This window comes from Barbus barbus, assembly GCF_936440315.1.
Source record: "Barbus barbus genome assembly, chromosome: 8".
In the NCBI taxonomy this organism is placed as follows: domain Eukaryota; kingdom Metazoa; phylum Chordata; class Actinopteri; order Cypriniformes; family Cyprinidae; genus Barbus; species Barbus barbus.
In genome coordinates this window covers 3,003,939-3,024,954 of record NC_136736.1, presented here as the reverse complement: position 1 = coordinate 3,024,954, position 21,016 = coordinate 3,003,939, and the positions used below count along the sequence as shown (strand labels likewise).

At 35.4% G+C, this 21,016-nt stretch overlaps 1 protein-coding gene across 4 annotated transcripts in view; it reads left to right on the top strand.

The window, feature by feature from the left end:
- Nucleotides 1-21,016, top strand: part of LOC306874178 (type II inositol 3,4-bisphosphate 4-phosphatase-like) — a 141,881-nt gene that overhangs the window by 37,045 nt on the left and 83,820 nt on the right. For 2 of the 4 annotated variants that reach the window (XM_079424014.1, XM_079424015.1), the window contains exon 3: nucleotides 6,851-6,930. In XM_079424014.1, the coding sequence (XP_079280140.1) occupies nucleotides 6,851-6,930 (80 nt within the window). Of the gene's footprint in view, nucleotides 1-1,240; nucleotides 1,489-6,850; nucleotides 6,931-21,016 lie in introns of those variants that run through there. The other 2 variants (XM_079424016.1, XM_079424017.1) reach the window with 2 other exon arrangements.

Sequence of the window (21,016 nt, the reverse complement as noted above, 5' to 3'; positions counted from 1 at the left end):
CATGATTGACACAATGTGAGGTTGTATTTATTTTTTAATGTGCGAAATTTTCAGAGGAAAATATTTGACTCATTTTGCAATGGCCTTAACTCTAAGTGACCGAATTCAGCTGCAGCTTCAGCGTCTATTTATACTGCAGGGTGCGGGACGCTTTGGATTCTAGAGAGCATTTGATTGGATGTAAAGTTTGATGAGAAGTTGTAGTGCAGGGTGATGTCATCAGAATCGTTGATCCATTTTTAATGGAAGTTAGAGACGGTTTTGAATGCTTATATTTTGTAAATGCGAATTTTGTCATTGTTTTGGAACACAGTAGCTTATAGATAAACTTACGGCTAACATATTCATACTAAAAGCCATAAAACTTAAATTTTGATTTCATGGGGACTTTAAAGCTGCGGCAGTTGAGTGCATGAAGTCCAGTAGAACAAAGTCCAACATTCCACACTTAGTTTTTTCAGTTATTTAAGTGCATCATGTGGGTATTTAAAGTGTACTTTTTTGGAATTTTCAGTATGAACACACGAACACTATTTATGCTACAAAACGGCATAGAATAGTGCATAAGTATGTGATTTTGGATGCACCTATCGTAAATATAGCAAATAAAAAAAAATGCAATGTAAATTGAGAATTATATACTTTATATACACTTTGTGTTATATTACCTTTTATTAAATGACAGAAAAATAGTTAATGCTGCTGTGTATGGGTGGGCAATATGACCAAAATCTGATATCACGATTTGTTTTTATTTCACAGTAACAATATATATCACGATATAGCTGTTTTTGCTTTAAATAATGTCTTTATAATATCAACATTTTTGATGCCATAGAAATATAATTTTGTTTCAATATCTTAAAAATCTAATACTAGCCAAAAAAAATAAAAAAACTTAGTAAACAGTCATTGGTTAAATAAGAATAAACTGTAATTCCTCCGACTGCAGAGCAAACATACACAAATATCAGACTATATGGACCACACACACACAATCAGCATCTATCTTTGTGTGTTAATTCAAGTAGCTGTTGAGTCACTGACCCCCGTCACTGTTTAACCCGTGTGAGGTGTGTCTGTTTCTCTTTTCTGTCTCACCTACTTTTGCTGTCTCTCTCTCTCTCTCTCTCTCAGTGTGTGCGGCGCGCTGTCTCTCTTTTTTTCTGTTCCTTCCTTAATCTCTGAGTATTACGCACTCTGAGTCTTACTCCCTCCCCCTTTCTCTCTCTCTCTCAGTGTCTCTGGCGTGGGCTCAGATCTGCAGTGGTTTATTCAGTCAGGTTGTGTCGCCGCTCTGTGTGCTCACTGCATGCGCGTGTGTTTGCTCGCCCGGCTGGTATGCGCAGACGGGAAGGAGGCTGCAAATGTATCCTTAGGAGGAGATGCGGTTTCGTGCAGCAGCCCTGTGAGGTGGTTCTGTCCAGCGACGGCTCTGCTAGGACACTTCCTCTGTGGACCTCCGAGTGCGAGCGCTGCTCTTAACAAGTGAGTCTGCTTGCAGGATGTCAACATGCAGCCTTTGAGTGCTTTATGCAGGTGTGGATCGTCTTAAGGGTTCTTGGTTTGTCAGCGAAGCCAAATGACCTGAACGCACAGGTGGGATGGACTGGTTGCTGCTGGACTGGCATTGGTGTGATCCGTGTGGGAAATAAGTGCACTTGGGATTTGGAGTATGAGACGTGTCGTCTTTGAAGAGCCAGATGAGTGTTTGTTGTAGTTTGGGGACAAAATGGTCCACAGATGTGAGCTAAATGTGGAAAAATCTCCCTTTGGGCAGGTTATCAAATGATTTATGAATAAATTGCATGATGTGTTTTGAGTCCTAGCATGCAGAAAGTTTCTTTGAGGTAGTCTGGAGTCAGAATTAGGTTTATGTGAACAGCCGAAGTGTGTGGTATGTCTTCATTTAGACAGCAAGGTAAGCGAGCGTCTATGTTTGTGTCGGTGTCATGTTTTGAGCATGCACACTTCCTCCAGTGACGAGGGGAGGGCATGATCAGAAGTTTGCCTTTAGTCTGCGACACACACACAGAGAGAGAGAGAGAGAGAGTGACAGCAGCAGCTCATTATGAATGTCAGGAAACTTCACTTTTATCTTTCCTCTTTCTTTCATTTCACTTGCAAAGCAGAACAATGTTGATATTCCTCAGACATTCTGGCAAGGGTTTGTTCAACACTTAGTATTAAACTACTGGATTTGATTCTGTTTGAACTGTTTAATGTTATCTATTTAAAGCTTTTCTTTTGGCTGTAATTTTCAGTGTTGGTTGTGCAAAGTATGAGTGGTAAACTGGATTTACATCAGAACTATATGGATTTTTTTTAGTGGTGGAAATATTACACACTATATATTGCACATTATATATAATACACATTATTAATATTATACATATTACACATCTATATATTACAAATTATTAGCACACTATATTAACATTATTACCTAAATATTAACTTTATTACACAATATTAATAATATTGATGCTTAAATATTTATTAAACATATTTAATAAATATTCAATACATTTATTATTCACACAAAAAATATGAAAATGATTAAAAAAATTTTTTGGAATGCATTAATAAAAAATGCATGAACTATTTCAAGATATAAGAGTTAATGCAGTTCATTTTATTGCTGTTTATATGTGTGTGTTAGGGCTGCACAATTAATCGAATTTCTAATTGCGATTACGATTATGGATGCCACGATTACATAATCGCTCAAAGCCAAAATTACAAAAAAAAAAATCAACAATTTAAAATGCCCACTTGCATTATTCTGTGTGCTTAAGAGGTGTTTGCAGCACATTACCAAACTCAAACACCCTGGATAAGACATTTCGTCCAACTGATAGTCGTTGTGACTCTGTTGTGCATGATAGATATGTTAAACGCCAAACCTATCAAAAGTGGAACAGAACAGCGGATGCATTTATTAGAGTGACCAGTCACGATCATTAGTCTCCTGCTCTGATTTAGCTCTTGTTTTAGTTTTTTTGTTTTCTTGGGTACCATATATACAGGTGTGTGTGTGTGTGTGTGTGTGTGTGTGGTTTTGCTATGTAGTAATGCACCTGCGAAGCTGCTCTATTAGCGTGAAAGCACAGAGGAAGGAACTGTTCGTGCAGAAGAGGTCAGTGTAAAGGATGTCCTTTAAACGCAGAAAAATTCCTCCACCAGCAGTTGGAAGAATACACGAGATAAAAGCGCTCTCGCATGTGACTCATCTTGAGACTGAGACTATTTCTGCGGTGTTGTCTGGTCCTTCATGAGTCGCCTCAGAGCTTCAGCACAGAAAGAAGGAAGAAAGAAAGGCAATACAGCAAAACAAAAGCCCTTATGCTGCAGGTGGTTTGTTATCAAGATGTCACACTGTTGTGAGTGTGTCTGTTTAAAAGTGCTCTAGGAAGAAGAAAAGCAAGAGAAATCATGATTCTAGAGTAAAGTACAACAGGACTAAAGGCCTTCTGGTGTAAAAGATCTTTCTGAGTTTTGCTATCTGCTTCAAAAACACTAAACAGAAACTAAAACCACTTTTCTAAACACCTGCCTGTCTAAATATATCACAGGTATGGCCATGTCAGTCAAATACATGCTTGCTAAAGGCCTAAAGGTTGATTTTCAGGTTTGATTCATGTTGCTATTGAGAATCCCTGATCATATGTTTAATGACTTTCAGTTTTGTTGAACGTGATAAAATCTGTATTTTTTTCAGGAACCGTTGAGTAAAAGTACATGGGGTAGAAGGGCATGAAAAAACACCCTTTGGCCAAAAAATAACAGCAAAATAATACAGATCTCATACAATGAGAGGTTATAATGCCAGAATGAATTAATTAAACTGAAAAGTGGTTACACACGTGCTGAGGTGGTTATTTTCACCTTTTATACTTACATTTTGCTATTATTTTATTTTCTATATTTAAACTATTTGCAAATGATGAAAACATGTTGTCATATCAGTACTGCACCAGTAGAATATATATCACTATAGTGTGTATTTAAGGCCTTTTGCCTTAAGTCTGAGCACATATTTAAATGGTTTTGCATGGAGTCAAACTTCTTCTACTGTTTTATTTTACTGCGTTGCTCCTTCAGTAATCAATATACTTTTTTTTAACGATCCAATTGACTTTCATTAGTCAGGTGATCTAAATGGGACTGCTTGAACAGTTGCAACCAGTTTTATTTGGTTTATGTAGAGAAATAAGCAGATAACTAGTCTCAGTGGTTGCATTTTTCAGAGTTGCATGGCTGATCTTTTTCTCACACTTAGCATACTGTTCAGAGGGTTTTGTGGAGTAATGACGCCTGAGATTGTGTTCCTCAGGCACTGCAATCTTTACAAAAGAGACATAGACCAAGACGAGCTAGAAGAGTATCTGTGTGTCTATAAGGCTGAGTCTTCTGAAGTGTATGTAGAGGATTTAGCTATTATGACGCACATCTGGCTCTTCCACTAAAATCTTTGTCAATACTGTGAATTGGCCCGTAAGCTTTTCTGCACGTGTAAAACATCAATTAATCACGACTCGCTCTGTTTTAACCTCCTGTGTAGTGGCTGGTGACCTTCTTATTTAGCTGAATTGAAATGATGATGATGCTAAACCAATTTCTGCTCAAGAAAAAGCACTGTTGTTCCCAATTACCCACATCGCTGTCAGAGCAAACCGTACGCTGTATTCCCATGTATTTCATCATGTCAAGCACAAGATCCCGTCTTGATCTCTGACAACACTTTGTCTCAGTAAACACCATACACGCGCCTTCACGAGGAAATCATTATTTTAAAAAGACAAGCATGCAAATAACAGGAACATTTGGAAACATTGCATGCCACTTATGTTTGGGTTGAGATGATTTTAAAGTGAGTAGGATTTGTGAAATGGAGACCCAACTAGGGGTTCAATAAGAAAAAGATACATATCTATCTCAGTTGTATTCTGGCTACTTTTTAGAGTGCTTTTATATATATTTTTAAACTTGCAATTAAATATACCACATCAATATGTGGAATAAAATATATTTAATGTTTTATGTACATCAACATCATGAAATGCATAAAAAATTACATGACACCATGGTTTCCCTGACTGTAATTAATAGTTGATAAAACGTCAAAGGCAAAGATTGTAAAGAAGGGTTTGGCTGACAAAAATGCATTACTGCATTACATGAACACACATTAATAATCATGAACTTTAAAAGAGAAAATATGAATAATTTACTGCCATTGTGTGAATAACTTGTAATCATGTAATCCAGAAAAAAAACTGTAATCTAATAGAAGCATTTTAAAATATAATATTCTCTATTTACGATTTAATTTTTGTAATCTGATTATATAATCCAGATTACATGTAATCAGTTACCACCCAGTTTTGTATATGTATATTTATATATCCGAACCAAGAGAGAAACAAACGCTCCAAACCAGCCAGGTGTGAGAACGGCACAAAAACTCAGCTCCATTTAACTCATGTATAAATCAATTCCACAGCATATCCTCCAAAAATCAGGCTGTTACAGTTCTTTACAGTGAAGAATGCGGCACAGTAATTAATTTTTGAGAAATGTCCAGGGACTCCTTTCTCTGTGTGTGTGTGTTGTAATTACTAATTAAGGCAGTGCATGTCCTTGCTATGACCGGTTCTCTCTCAGTGGAACAAAACCAGAGTGATGAACACATCCAGTCCACATTTATGTCTGTGTTTTCTCATTATGTTGCTTGACAAAGCAGTTGTGTTGAAGCTGCTGCATCCTTCTGAGACCAGACATTTCTGAACCGTCACTCCTCTTAGAGCTTTCCAAATATATGTCTCCGTCAGTGTCTGTCCGTCTGTCCGTCTGTGGAGCGACTGCTAAACTTCACGCTTTTAAATCAAAAATGTGCTTTTTCTAGTTCCCTTACATTATTTTCCTCATCTCTATTCCTGTTCCTCTAGCAATCTGTCTCTTGTCCACTCTGTGTGTTTGTGTGTGTTTATTGATGGCTTCGTTCCTGCACTGTGTGTTTATTCATGCTCCCTTCCACAGCTGGATTCATGCATAAACACACAAACATGTTTTCAGGCCAGGAGCAGATTATTACTGTGTGACAGGAATGAAAATCCTCCCTGCAACCCATCATATCTATCCATCTATCCATCTATCTATCTGTGTTCCATCCATCCATTTGTCTGTCTGTCTGTCAATTCAGTTAAAAATTGCTTTATTGAAATGACTGTAAAAAATACAATATTGCCAAAGCTTGAAATATATGGAGAAATATATCAATGAAAAGTGTGAACATTTCATACCACAGTGTTTAACATATAAACATACACAGGTTGAGGGTCACTGTGGTGGACAGTAGGGAAACCCACTGAGGTCAGACTGTCTGTCTGTCTGTCTGTCTGTCTGTCTGTCTTTGTATTGTTCTGTTTGTTGTTCTATCAATCTATCATTCTAACTGACACTTGTTCCATCTATCCATTATATCTGTAAATCATTCTATAATTTTTTGTTTATAAAGCCTACTTCAAACTTTTATTTTACTCTTTTCAGCATTCAAATGTCTTAAACTTGTATTTTCTAATTTAACATTACACTTATATGATTTTAATTTAATTTAGATTCTGCTTCATTACATTCATTACAGTGTTCGATTTGCTACTTCAATTCAAATTCAGGAATTGATTTGGAATTTAAAAAGCAATTGTGGCTGAAAGTTGCAGTTCGGTTTAGATAGTGACGTCATTAATAAAAAGTGTATGTAAGATAATCTCCGGATGCGTTTATCACATGTTCTACAGTTGGATGGCATTCTATGTCATCACCACATTCTCCTGTGTTTCCTCTTCAGAGGAACTTCTTGGGAAGTAGCAGCTTCGCCGTTGCGGATCTCCTCCAGTCCAAGGACCAGCAGCTTTCTCTCAGCCTGAGGTGAGTTGCTTTGTACACAGCGCTGACTTCATTGAGGCTGCGCTGTGGTTTTATGTGTAAACTTCATTTGCTGGGTTTCGTGCGAATGTGATGAGCTCTCTGGAGGTGGATGATGTCAGGCACACACAGCTGATCAAACAGGACTGAGACTGAAGACTGAAAACAGGCCATCTGCTCCTGTATTTGGCACATATTTAGTTGCCACACAGCTCGATCAGATTGTCCAATGAATGCACAGCTTGAGTTTGCATTGTACGGTACGGCAGGGCGGCATGACGATTTATAGCATGGTAGATTTATGTTATTTACACATTGTGGAATAAAGTGAAAATGCGGAGCAGGACATGTCCCAAACTAGTAAAGACATGTTTTGTTGTTTTTTTGGGTGCAGAGAACCACTGTGCTTTAAATGTGGCTCATACAATTAATTTAGAATCAAAACTCTGAACTCGTTTCCGCCCCAGAATAAAAAATAAACAAGGTAGTTGTGACTTTTAATCTCATTATGAAGTTAAAATTGCAAGTCACTATTACTATTTTACTTTTAATTCTGTGACAAAAACAAAAACAGAATTGTGAGGTGTAAACTCAGAATTCTTAGATGTCTCAATTCTGAGAAAAAAAAGTGAACTTGACAATTCACTTAACTTATTATTTTATTATTATTTACTTAATAATTTTAAGGTAACGGGTTTCCTCAATTTTTTTAAGTTAAGTCAACTTATCACTTTTTACAGTGTAGATTTTAAGTAGTTAAGTGCTGATTAAGTGGATAAATATGACAATTGACCTATCGGTAAGCCCCTCCCCTCAAACGCAGATTAGCCAATGGCAGTCGAGTATCAGTTGCACGGGGAGCACAACTCAGACATCTTTAGGTATCAGCGCCATGGAGAAACATTGGAAGATCTGAAGCTTGCATCAGTTTTATGGGGTTTATGCTTCAAAAATGGAAAAACGATGTGCCTGGGGTACTTGTAACACTGATTCCAGGTATCATGAGAGGATGGGCAATATAATTTATTTTATTATGCAAAATGTCCCTAAGTATTCAACCCCAATACAAATGAAGACAAAAACGTTCATTTTCTGGTTGTCATACACTGTTACGATTTTCATCTCCTCAAGCAGAATCTTGTGCTTTAGCAAGGTATCTCTGGCTAAAACTAGCTAACGTTAAAGTTAGTGAGTCCATGCTAACATACAAACCTAAATAGCGGACTGTTCTCACGTCTTTTACAGTGTAGGTCAAAAACACATAAACGAAGGTCTACATTTCAGTGCCTCTCCATATTAAACTGGTTAAATGTACATTAATTTAATCGTACCCTGCGATACATGAACAGTGTTGATCCTGCATGTTGTCATCAGCGACCGTAATATGAGACTTCTCCCACTTGCATTGAGATCTGTAAACCCTCGCTTCGAGTTACCCACCATATTTATTTTTTTATATTTTATAAATCCCTCCATGGAATATTTAATTCCCATTTGGTGGCATTCTGTGTCCAAAATTGTGCAAAAACAAGGTTTTAACCCTGCAGCTGTCATTGTAAGACAGTGAGCAACTCCGTTTGTTTGTCCGAGGGAGCAACAGTAACTAAGGTGGACGGGACTTACCGATAGGTCAATTGTGCAGTGTGTTGTGAAAAGAGTCAGGTAGAGGATGCTGTGTGGTTTAATACTTGCAGATCTAACCTGGCAACCTAAAAGGTTGTACTGTAGGTTCAAATCCCACAAAGTGTGATTCATTATCAATGATCACCATTGTGCTCCTCCCAGTGGGCTTGTTCCTGTAAATGTACTGTAAATCATATTTAAGTGGCAATTAAATGACAAATTGCTATTCTAAATTAGTACAGATGGTGCAGGCAAGACACATTCAAATCCGTAAGCATCTGCAACATGCCACCAGTGCCTTGAGAGAGACCTGAAAACCGACAGCATTGTTGCCTTGTTGTTGTTCACTAAATTATTCTGTGTTCAAACAGCTGCTTCGGTGCAGTTACTCTTTCCTGTGAACACAGACGCACTGGATCTGCTCTAAAACCTAGTGAGCTGCCTACCCGAAGGTTGCGGGTTCGAGTCTCAGGTCCGGCGGGAATTGTCAGTGGGGGGAGTGAATAACCAGCGCTCTCTTCCACCTTCAACACTACGACTGAGGTGAGACCCTTGAGCAAGGCACTGAACCCCCAACTGCTCCAATTGGCTGCCCACTGCTTCGGTGTGTGTTCATGGTGTGTGTGTGTTCACTGCTGTGTGTGTGCACTTGGATGACTATGGGTCACCATACTTGGCCACATGTCACTTCACTTTCACTTTCACGTAGACAGCATTTACCAAACGGCTGTCTTCTAAGTTGGAGTGCTGTTTGCTGGGTTGCTGCCTATGAAGAGCGCCCTCATAAGTCTCCTTGACAGTAAGCATGCAGTAAAAATGAAGAAAGCTTGCTGTGTTTTGTGTGTGAGGTAATGATTGATAGTGTTGTGACTGTGAGTGACAGCCGGAGGGATTCCCTGCACACTGCATCACAGATTACAACATTAGTATTAATATTGATTATGGTTTCTCTTTATTTGGCATATTGCTCATGTTAGGTTGTAGACACTGGCCCTTGCTGCTTGTTGTTTGTTCTGATGTGCTGTTCTTCATGTCTCTCTTGAAGCTCAGAATAGCTTTTCTCTTTGGTGAGGAGCAGCAGAAGTACAAAAGGACTGCGCTGTCTCTTGTGTAACGCAGCAAGGCGTACAGTACATGGGGTGCAAAAGTATGGGAAGTTATTTTTTTCCATATTGTAAAATGGTATAAGTTGGATTGAGAAATTAAGGTGAATGTCTTTTGGTTTGTGTCTCTTCTGCTTTAATTAAAGCAGTACTGGAGCTTCAGCGTGATCTGAGATGTTTCAAAGAGCTTCTTGAGCTTCGATGGAAGAATGTAGGGCTATCTGTACACTCCTATTTCAACTCAACAACTTTATCTTTGTTCAGTTGCTGCTTTCTTTCTTTCTTTTTTTAATTTTAATTAAATTGGCTGTACAAGTCATTACAACTTTCAAATTATATTAAACTGACTTATAAAATCGAGTTGAATCTCATATTACTCATATAAAGAGTTTAAAATTGGTTAAAGTAATGGAAAAACATATGTTGTCATGACTTTATTGTACCATTTCAATTGCATCATTTGCAGTGTAGAAATGACTCATTTTCTGAAATGCATTTGCAGTATATTTCATGCATGCAAGAAATACTTTGAGAGAGTTTCTGCTGAAAAAGTGGTTGGCACTCTTGAGCTCTCTATCTTCGATTGTTGATAATCAGCACTCTCTGTTGCTGTCTATGCGGTAAAGAAGCTTTTCCGTTTTTTTCAGTTGTTTTTGTTGTGCAAACAATAGGAAAGCAGTGTGTGTTTGCGACTCTATTGCTCGACCCGGCCGAGACCTTTCACAAAGTTGCAGGAAGTGTTGTCTTTCCTCTCTTCGTCCCCTCGCAGGTCACATTTTAATTTCTGACTTATCTCTTCCTCTCTCTATATCATGACACATTCAGTTATTTATAGATCCTTATCCAAGCAGTCTTGAGCAATAAACAGCGGCCTGCACTGGAGATCTTTGAGTCTTGAATTCAATCACTTTACAGTCCGAGTATTGATTGGGAGGGAGTTTATGGGTAGAGACGTGCCGTACCCATAGCGAGTTAAATCTAGCGTCCTCTAAATGTTAGCTCGCTCTTACTCCAGATCACATTTCTTCTTCACTAAATGAAAGTTTCATCATATGTGAGATCAGGGTGTAAAATTACAGATTTTTTTCTGTACCTTGTAAATGTTTCTGACCATAATAAATTATTTGCATCATTTTGTAGTAGTATTACAGTTGTTCTGTGTTCTTTCTGATGATCCAAAGCATCCAGAGATCTATTTTTGATTTACCTGCAAATAAATTTTATCACCATTAATCAACATTTATAACTGTCCATGAAATAGTAGCATAGCAACAAATATATGTGCAATTATTTAACTTTTTTCGCATTATATATTTATAGCAAAAATATTTGCTTGTCATTTGCAGCATGAAAAAATAAATGGATTGGTTTCACTTTGAAGCAGTTTTCACTCAGAAATGACAATTAATTTTTTGCAAAGACATGACAAGTAACATTTAAATTAAATATGATTTTTTTTTTGTAAAAATATGTATTTATTTAATTAGATTTTTTTTTTTGAATGTACTTTAATAATCTTAACTCCACAAATCACAGAATCATGAAGACCCATTAAAATTTTGTTCTTTGTATTTTTGTTTTGGTGATTTAAATTGCTAGTTGGCTAGTGACATTTACTTTATTTACTTGTTTATATATATATATTAGGGATATAACCGTTCTATATATATATATATATATATATATATATATATATATATATATATATATATATATATATTGTGATGAGGTGGAAGAATCACACGACAAAGAGAGCTCAAAATAAATACCACGGAGGGTGGATTTATTCACAAACAAAGTAGTGAAGTGAAGAGTGGGTCGCTGAGGTGGGTACGTGCTCTCCGTGTGGGATTCCCGTGATTGGTGATTCTGTGCGGTGCTGATCGGTCACTCACTTGTCTCTGGAAATCAAGAGGAGAAAGTACGTTAGTTCTCCGCATAAGGGAGTCCAGACTCAGCTCTACCCAGCCTCGCACAGCTTATCTGGCCGCGGGCAAATGGGTCTCCGCTGTGGCCGATCAGGCCATGATGACCGTGTGCAGGTGTTCCTCGTCCGTCTCCAGGGCAATGCTGATGTATGTTTTTATGGTTCGATATGATTATTAAATCTTTTTTAGACCTCTTGAATATTGACACTTAACAGCATGAATGTAGCATCACACAAAAGAGTCATTTCATTTCATGTGAGCATGGATGATTTTTCAAAAGTACCAGTCATTCTTTTATGAATAAATCTTTTTTAATGAAGGAAAAAAAGACTGAGTGCAGCTTTAATTTTGGACCCTGTGTGGAGTTGATTAAAAGTACATGGAGAACATTCAGAGGAGGAAGTCTTCTGGCTCACAAGTAATGGTTTTCAAATACATGAGCTGAACTTAGTGATTTGCTACATACTAATAATGTTGCTATTGACAAGCCCCGTGATGGACGACCCAGAAGGCATTTTATCTGATCTTATCCCACGATGCTTTGCTCACCTCGCCTAACCCCGTCCCTCTCGTTCTAAACTGCTGAGATAAATGAGTAGCGTTAACCCTGATCTTAGTAGCACTTAAGCGAGCATTACCTCAGCACGGCTTTGCTCACACAAGCATCAGGAAGGAAGTGTGCTTTGATGAATGCGTGTCTTTGGAAGTTCATTCAGGTTGCCAGAGAATGTGTTCAGGAGAACGTGTTTAGAAGCATCTAGGGGCTCATTTATAAAGCACATGTGTGATCAGTTTTGACAAGGAGCTGGAGAAGACGAGAATGATTTAATACGGTCGTATTTCAATTACGTGTCCCATAAACACCTTGTTTTGAGTACCTGCTGTAAGTGAATATTCATGCATATCTGTGAGACGCACAAGATCACCGCCAGCTGGTATACAGTATAAATCAGTATACAGCTGAATGAAGTGCATGTTTGAACGGCTACTGGCCTACATTTCCTGATTCATCCTTTAGCCTCTCGTCTGCTATTGCTGAAATGGAAATGAATGATTTGATTAAATTAGCCTGCTAAAATACAGCGTAATAAATGCAGAGCGCAAACAGAACACTGTGAGGAAAGCGTTGATGTCTTAGTTTGTTCTGGATTTAATAGCGTGTTACAGAAGCTGAACCGCTGTTTGGAATAAATGTTCAACATTAAATTTATTTATTTTTTAACATTTTATATTGTGTAGTTGTTGTTGTTGTTGTTGTTTTGTTTAATAAACATTTTTTGTGCATACAGATGTTTTATAAATTATTTGTAGTAATATAAAATATAATTTAATATTAAATATAATAATGTTTTTTTATTTAGTCATTACATTAAAAATGGACAATTATCATTATATGTCGAGTTGTATAAATTAATATTTATGTGTTATGAAGAAATGTGAAGTAACAGTAAGTAGTTTTAATTTTCTTTTTGTATGACAACTTTTTTAATGTTTTTTTTTTTTTACTTTAATTCTTCATGAATCTGAACAGCCAGAATTTTTTTGTATAATGACTGCTTAGTTTTATAATTACTAATATAATGTTTTTACTTTTACCACTACAGTATGTTAGGATTAAACTATGCATAAAATTAAGTAATTGTTTAGTAAACAATTGTTGTATTAAAAATAATAATATATAAAAAATGATAGTTATTATTAAAAATTAAATGTATAAAATGTATTTTACATTAATCAAGTAGTATATTTGAATTAATTTGACATATTAACACCACTCTCTTGAATCTGAGCAGACGTTGCAAGGATGATGGTTTTCTACTTCACCCTATCAGGATTAAAATATGCATAATATTAAAATTAATATTTAAAATAATTAATGATATAAGATTAATGATGATTGCTGTTGCTATTTTAATAAGTGAATACATGCTGTGAAAATAGTTGTTGTTTCGCTGGTAGTTCATGATGCATTAACTAATATAAATGTGAATAATAATTGAACCTATATATATCACACTTCAGCTCATATTTACACATTTACGCCCAAACACATTCACATTCAGTGTTATTTCTTTATCAGTCTCTCTCTCTTCCACCCTCTATAACCTCCCTCTTTCCAAAGACCGTAAAACGGGTATAAACATGTGCTGTGGTCAGTATAACTTCATTGCTTTGCCAACACTGACCAGAATTAGACCATAACTTGGTGAATTTGAAGCCCTCGTAAAGCCTGTTATGGGTTAGTGTTGATCTGATGGTGTTAGTTCAGAGGCTGGCTCTTTAAAAATAAAGCCCCCAAATGAATTTGTGCCAAAGTGCTTTAGACACGCAGCCTTTGATGCCAACAACAAAACCAGAAGCGTTTTCTCCCTTTGAGAAGTTGATAAGCCTGTTTATTTTGCTGTCCTGGCTATGAGTATATGGTTACTTATTTTATTATATGTATTTGGCATAGTTTTGTTTTTTTCCCCTGCTGTCCAGAGTCCCATCAGAACAGGTTGCACCCCACCAGTTGGTAAACGCTGCATTAGACGCACAAACCAATGAATCACTTTAAATGCTGCATGTAATTGTATTTCTGTTTGGTTTTCGCTAATGTGTTGCTTCAGTCCTTATAGACACTAAATTATGTGAAATGAAGCTTGAAAAGTGTCTTTCTCCATTAACATTTATAAAATGAAGATCATTTCCTGAATAAATCAGTCTGTTGGCTTTGTCTGTGAAGTATATTGATGCATACAGTACATTCTTGTCTTCATTTCTTTGCTGCCTTAGATGTGTGACTTTGACATGTTTCTCAGCTCCACAGTTTCATGAGAAACACTTTTGAACAAAATTTTAAAAAATAATACAGTCTGATTTGAATATGTGCTTTCAAGGCAGCTCTGTATTCATATTACTCAAACATTCTGGTCAAGGATTGTTCTCTAAACCCAGTATTAAACTTCTGCAATTAATTCACCACATTCGGTTTTCAGTACATAACTTCAGCTGGGCTATTTTTGGTTTTTAACATTGTGGTTTAGAAAGAAATTTAAAATGTAAATTTAATAGAATGTTCGACAGTGACGACGTCATAATGACATTTGCGTTCTGAATTGCGACTGGTTTTCTTTCTTGCGTGTATTTGCATGCTGAACTGTGATCAGTCTTTTTTCTGTTTAACATCTGCAGAGTCACTCACATTGTGTTGATTCTCATGCACAGCATGATGAGACCAGCACTGATGCAACATTTAATTTAAGCCTGAAACCTGAACATATTGGTAATACTTTACAATAAGGTTTCATTTGTTAAAGGAATAGTTCACCCAAAAATGACATTTTGCTGAAAATGTACTCCTCCTCAGGCCATCCGAGATGAGTTTGTTTCTTCATCAGAACAAGTTTGGAGAAATGTAGCGTTGCATCATTTGCTCATCAGTGGATGCTCTGCAGTGAATGGGTGCCGTCAGAATGAGAGTCCAAACAGCTGATAAACACATCACTATAATCCAAACGTAGGCCACACGACTTCAGTACATGTCAGATAAAGCCAAATGCTCTGTGTTTGTAAAAACCAATCCATCAAGACATTTTTAACTTCAAATTGTTGCTACCGGCTAAAATATGACTCAAAAATGACACTTCCTCCAGTGAAGAAGTCATCTCGTCTGAATCAGGAGAGAAATATGCACAGATCAAGCACAAACAGTTCTGAACACATATGTTGGTGGATTTTAATGTGAGAGGAAAGCAGGGGATGGACTTTTTCACTGAAGGAAGCATTATTATGAACACATTTTAACCAGAAGCAGTGGTTTAAATTTAAAATGCCTTAATAATGGATTTTTTTCTTATAAACATGCAGCTTTTCGCTTCACAAGATGTTAATTGTTGGACGGGAGTGGTGTGGATTAATTGTGGATTATTGTGATGTTTTTATCAGCTGCTTGGACTCTCATTCTGACGGCACCCATTCACTGCAGAGCATCCACTGGTGAGCAAGTGATGGAATGCTACATTTCTCCAAATCTGAACATTAACAAAGATGAATAAATATTATCGACTTACTTAAAATTGTTGTGCTATTTTTTGCCTCCTTGCAAGCACTGCCTTTTGTTCAGGAAATGCACATCTTATTTCAATCTTGATGATTTTAGTGCTTCGAAAGAACTGCAGGATTCGTAATTCAGTCATCTTGAAGTCTCTGAACACTGCAGCAAGAAAGTGTATATGTATATTTGTGCCCCATATACTGAGGATAACCTGAGAATGACTTAACTCTTTGCCTCGGCTTCTACTAGTCTGCCTATCACAGCACTGCAGCGTCACACACACACACACACACACACACACACACACACACACACACACACACACACACACACACACTTAAGGCCAGGTTTATTTCCATGGTGATGGAAAAGCCATTAAGTATCTGATCCAGTGAAATACAGAGCCCAGCAGAAAAAGGGATGCGGCTGTGCTGGAGAAATACTGACACGTGTGTGTGTGTGTGTGTGTGGTTTAGTATGGCTTTCTCATCTCCCTCCCTGGTTTATCTGCTGCTAGTCACCACTTGTTCCACACTGCAAGCGCACAAGCGGTCGCTCAGGAAGGAATATCCATGCTTGGCCGTTGCTCTGGCTGGATTTGATGCAGCGTGCAGATTTCAGCCCGTTGCAGAAGTGTTGAGTTTTGTGGTGTGTTATCTGACACTTGCATATGTTACTGACTGGATCTGGATGGTTTGGTTTTCCAGCTTGACCTGACCTCAGTGTCATTAGTGCTGGTTTGCATGCTGCATGCGTTGGGATGAAACTGTCTGGAGCTGTAATGCATGGATACGCTCACATCTGTAGCTCAGCTGGAGACGCTCGTGCTTTCTGGATCGTGTCTCGTGTCTTGTTCTAGCTGTGGCGGTAAAAAACCTTCATGTATCAGAAACTACATAGGCAGCATTTATAGTCATCATAGGCACAATCCTGATACCAAAATATAGGCAGCATAATTATTTTTTTGCATAAATTATTTTGGTAGACAGCATAATTCTTCCTTTTCTTTTGCTAAAATCTAAAGCAGTATTGCTTGTATCTTTTGCAGAGAAGACTGCGGATGAATCCATCCAGGATGGTGGACAAAAATAAACGTTGACTACAAATGTACTTTACATTTAATTAATTACGTCAATAAAATGCAGTAATTAATTAAATGATTAATAACTAATCATAATAATAATTAAAATAAAAAACAAAATTACATTAAAATAAATACAATTACATTTGGATTAATATTTGGTTATTCTTTCTTTTTACTCTTTTAGTCACAAATCTGATCAGACACAATTTTATTAATTATATAATGACTGTATGTTTTTACTTTTATCACTGGCAACATACCATTTAAATTAAATATTAAATAAAATATTATTACATTTGGATTAATATTTGATAGTTTTTTCAGTATTTTTTTCTTTTTTACAAAATTACATTAACATAAATAAAATGACATTACATTTGGATTAATATTTGACCCTTTTAGTATTAATTCTTTCTTTTTACTCTTTTAGTCACAAATCTGATCAGACAGAAATTTTTACTTTTGTCGATGGCAACAAACCATTCAATATTAATATAAAAATTAATTATTAATATAAAGTATTATTATTTAATATAGAAATATGTGATATTATTATTTTTTATTTAATTTTATACACCACTGAGGAGTCAGAAATTTGTGTATAATAATTTCTCAATTGCATATTTTTAATTTTAGTTTATGGCAAAATACCGTTTTATGACTAGGCTTATTTATTTACTTACAGGAATAAAATATGCAATAAAATAATTTTTATTGCATATTTTAAATTATATATATATATATATATATATATATATATATATATATATATTAGTATTTATTTATAAAGTATTAAATCAGTATTACATTGTTACATCACTGTAGCTTTTGCCTTAACTACATAATTTTTTTTTTATTATTTTACGTTTATTTGTGGCAACATACTGTTTTATTGCTAGGCTGATTGTATTCTTCTTAATCCCCCTGTCAGGGTGTATATTACGATAATCACTGTCTGATTATACTCTATCCCTGATCATACTGATTATTCATTTTATATTTAATACATGGCTTAATAACTTTGCTGTGTGTTTGGATGCTTACTAGAGCGTCAGCTTGCGTTCCTAACAGAGGTTCACGTGGATTACACGCTAAACGAACAACCACCTGTTTATGGAGGTAAGAGAGCTTTGACATTTAGCCCACGACGAGCGCACTCTCACAGGAGCGCGGCCCAGTTTTCACTGCTCTGACATTTTTCTCATTGTTAGTCTGGAGGTATAGACAGAGCTCCTCCACGCCGAGGTAAAAGGAGGAGGGACAGGGATAAACTCGGAGGAGCTGCTTACTGTTTTAATGACCGCCGAATGAAAGGCTTCGGTGGACAGACACACGCACATTTATGTTTCTGCTGAAGAAATGGTCTGTTTCTTCTCTGACGGGGACGCCAGGCGTGGTGATTGTGTGCGGAGCGGATTATAATGGAGGCCAACAGGCAATCAGGCCTCTAATGATCGCTTTGGAAGGAACGTATTTACAGGAACAATCATTATACGGCTGATTGCATCTTACTCTACTACAAATAAAGGTCTTTCAAAGGTTCCTTTGACAGGCTTCCCACAATTATGAGAAACCTGGAGTTTATCAACTGGGTTAAAGTAATGAAATTACTTGCAAAATATAAGCCTTAAAAAATATTTGGAAACTTTTTTGGAGCCACTGAAGCTGAAAAAACAAACAAACAAACACATAACAATCAGTATTGTTTGATATCTAATTCATATATTTACTCCAATTCATTACATTGCATTATTAAATTTTGATATTTTTTATATTCTATATTTTTATGATGAAACGATTCCTCGAGTAATTTGAATACAAAAAAAATCGAGACAAATTGTGCTTCGAAGAATCGTTTAGTCCATTTACTAAGGAATGATCACGCAACATTTCTTCCATGTTTTAATTTTAATAGTAAATCCCCTTTGTTTGCCAAAAAGTGTAATTTTCAATAATATAAAGATAAATGAAATTCATGTTTTATGCCTTCATTTGAGAACCAGATACACAAAGAAAACATTTCATAAGGCTATTTTACGAATAAATAACAATAAAACATCAGGTGAGAGAAACAAAACATAACTTTATAATTGTCATTTTCTTTAATCATAGCTATAAATATTCTAACACCTAAAATATGTTGCGTTTAAAGTGTTTGTTTCAGTCAGTTGATTATACAATTTTGAGAAAGGAAAAACCGTTTGCAGGACTATACATTATGTGGATAATTAGTCAAAAATAACAACAGTTATGCCTCATTCTGTCGCAAATAATACATTGATATTTAATATTAATATATTTTCTGTCCAATTGTCTTTAAATAAAAGTGTGGTTATTTTATTGGCTTGTGTTTTTTAAATTCCGTGTCATTAAAATTTAGTTAAATTAAAAAGTCTTACAAAATTACTTCATATTATTTAATAAAATAAATAATTATTATAAAGCATTTTCGGTTTTGGTTTTCGACCAAGCACATCCAGAATTCTCAGTTTCGGCCCAGAATTTTCATTTCGGTGCATCCCTACCATTTACTGTAACTGCATACGGAGCACTGCGTTTGCAACTACATGCTCCTTTAAAGGATTACACACACACACACACACACACCAGTGTGCAGAGAGACATTTAAGAGGGTTCATTCTCCACATAACTTTGAATTCATGTTGCTGAAAAATTTTATGTGCATGTACTCTTGTTTTTGTTCTACGTTAGCTTCCTGTCTTCTAAGAATAGCCTTCTAAGAATACACTAAAGGCTTATGTCATGCCTGAGCTGTAGTTAGACTGAAACTTGAAAGTTAAGTTGCACATCGTTTAGGTTTTATTATAATTTTTTTATTACTATTATTTAGATTTATGTCGAGTTTTAGGTTGTACTATGTTTACCTTTTTTTAAAGTAATTTGAAATAGATTTTTATATATTTGTATTTGCATTTTGAATGTAATATGGCAATTAAATGCACTAAATGGGTTTAGTTTTCACAGTTATTAATATATGCAATTTCAGCAATAAAAATTTTAATTTTTCTAAAAAGGAAACAAATTACTTTTTCATTTAAAGAGACCTGTTTTATTTTCTCTTGTATATTTAGTATTGCTCTTTAGTAAAGAACAAGTACTTCTTATCCAATTACTCGATTAATCGATGGAATTTTCGGTAGAATACTCCATTACTAAAATATTCAATAGCTACAGACCTACTTTTAAATGAGTGTTTTCACATTATTTTATATCTATTTTTAATATTTTATATCATATATCACTCTAAATATATTAATATCATTATTTTAATATTAGTGACTGATATTTTGGGATATTTTCTATATTTTATAGTGATGTTTATTTTTAATATCATACCAACTATATTAATATAATTATTTTAAGTTTATCAACTGATAATTATAATAGTGCTGTTTATTTTTTATTAATATTTTATTTATTTAATATTATTTAATTTTTTATTTATTTTTTTATCATTAATTTTATTAATATTATTATATGTTAGCATAAAGTCTTTTTTATATATATTTTTATTTATTATTACTCACATTATTGATCACAACCAAACCTTAGTCAATTAATGGACAAATATAATGCACCCTAATTTATAGAGTCATTATTTATTATTCAGATTTTTTTATTATTTAATTTTGCATTAAATATTTTTCAATATTTTGACTATATAATATATATTTTATTTATTATTCTTTATTTTATTTATTTATTCATTTATTGTGTGTGTGTGTGTGTGTGTGTGTGTGTGTGTAAAATGTTTTCAACCAATTCAGCCAAGCATTTCAATCATTAAGCAATTTATGGCTAAACATAAAGCACATTAGAATTATCTTAATTTAATTATCTTATTTATCTTTTTAGTTAATTTTATCTAGCTGGCATAATTTTTGCAAATATATTGTGAGTAGTCCACATATAATCCAGACTTATCAATACATTCTTGTGATGTTTTTCTAAAGAAAACATAATAGAAAGTATTTTTGCGGAACTTGAAAGGTTTCTGCTTTGGCATCAGGCTATGAAGAAAGTTTTTTTTTTTTTTAACTGAATCTTTATTTGTAAGACTATCATGACCCCATGTTGTTTGTGCCGTCCATGTGTTCTAGTTTCAGTGCCGTGCTAATGCTGTGTGTTGTGTGTGTGTGTGTGTGTGTATGGATTAGCAGCAGTTGTTGGAGGACATCCCTGCTGCGGTGCTGGGATTGCATCAGCTCTGATGAATCTAATCCTGGTGACTTTCAGGAGCGAGCGGGAGGAATGCTAACAGCCCAGAATGTCAATATCAATGACTCACATCAAC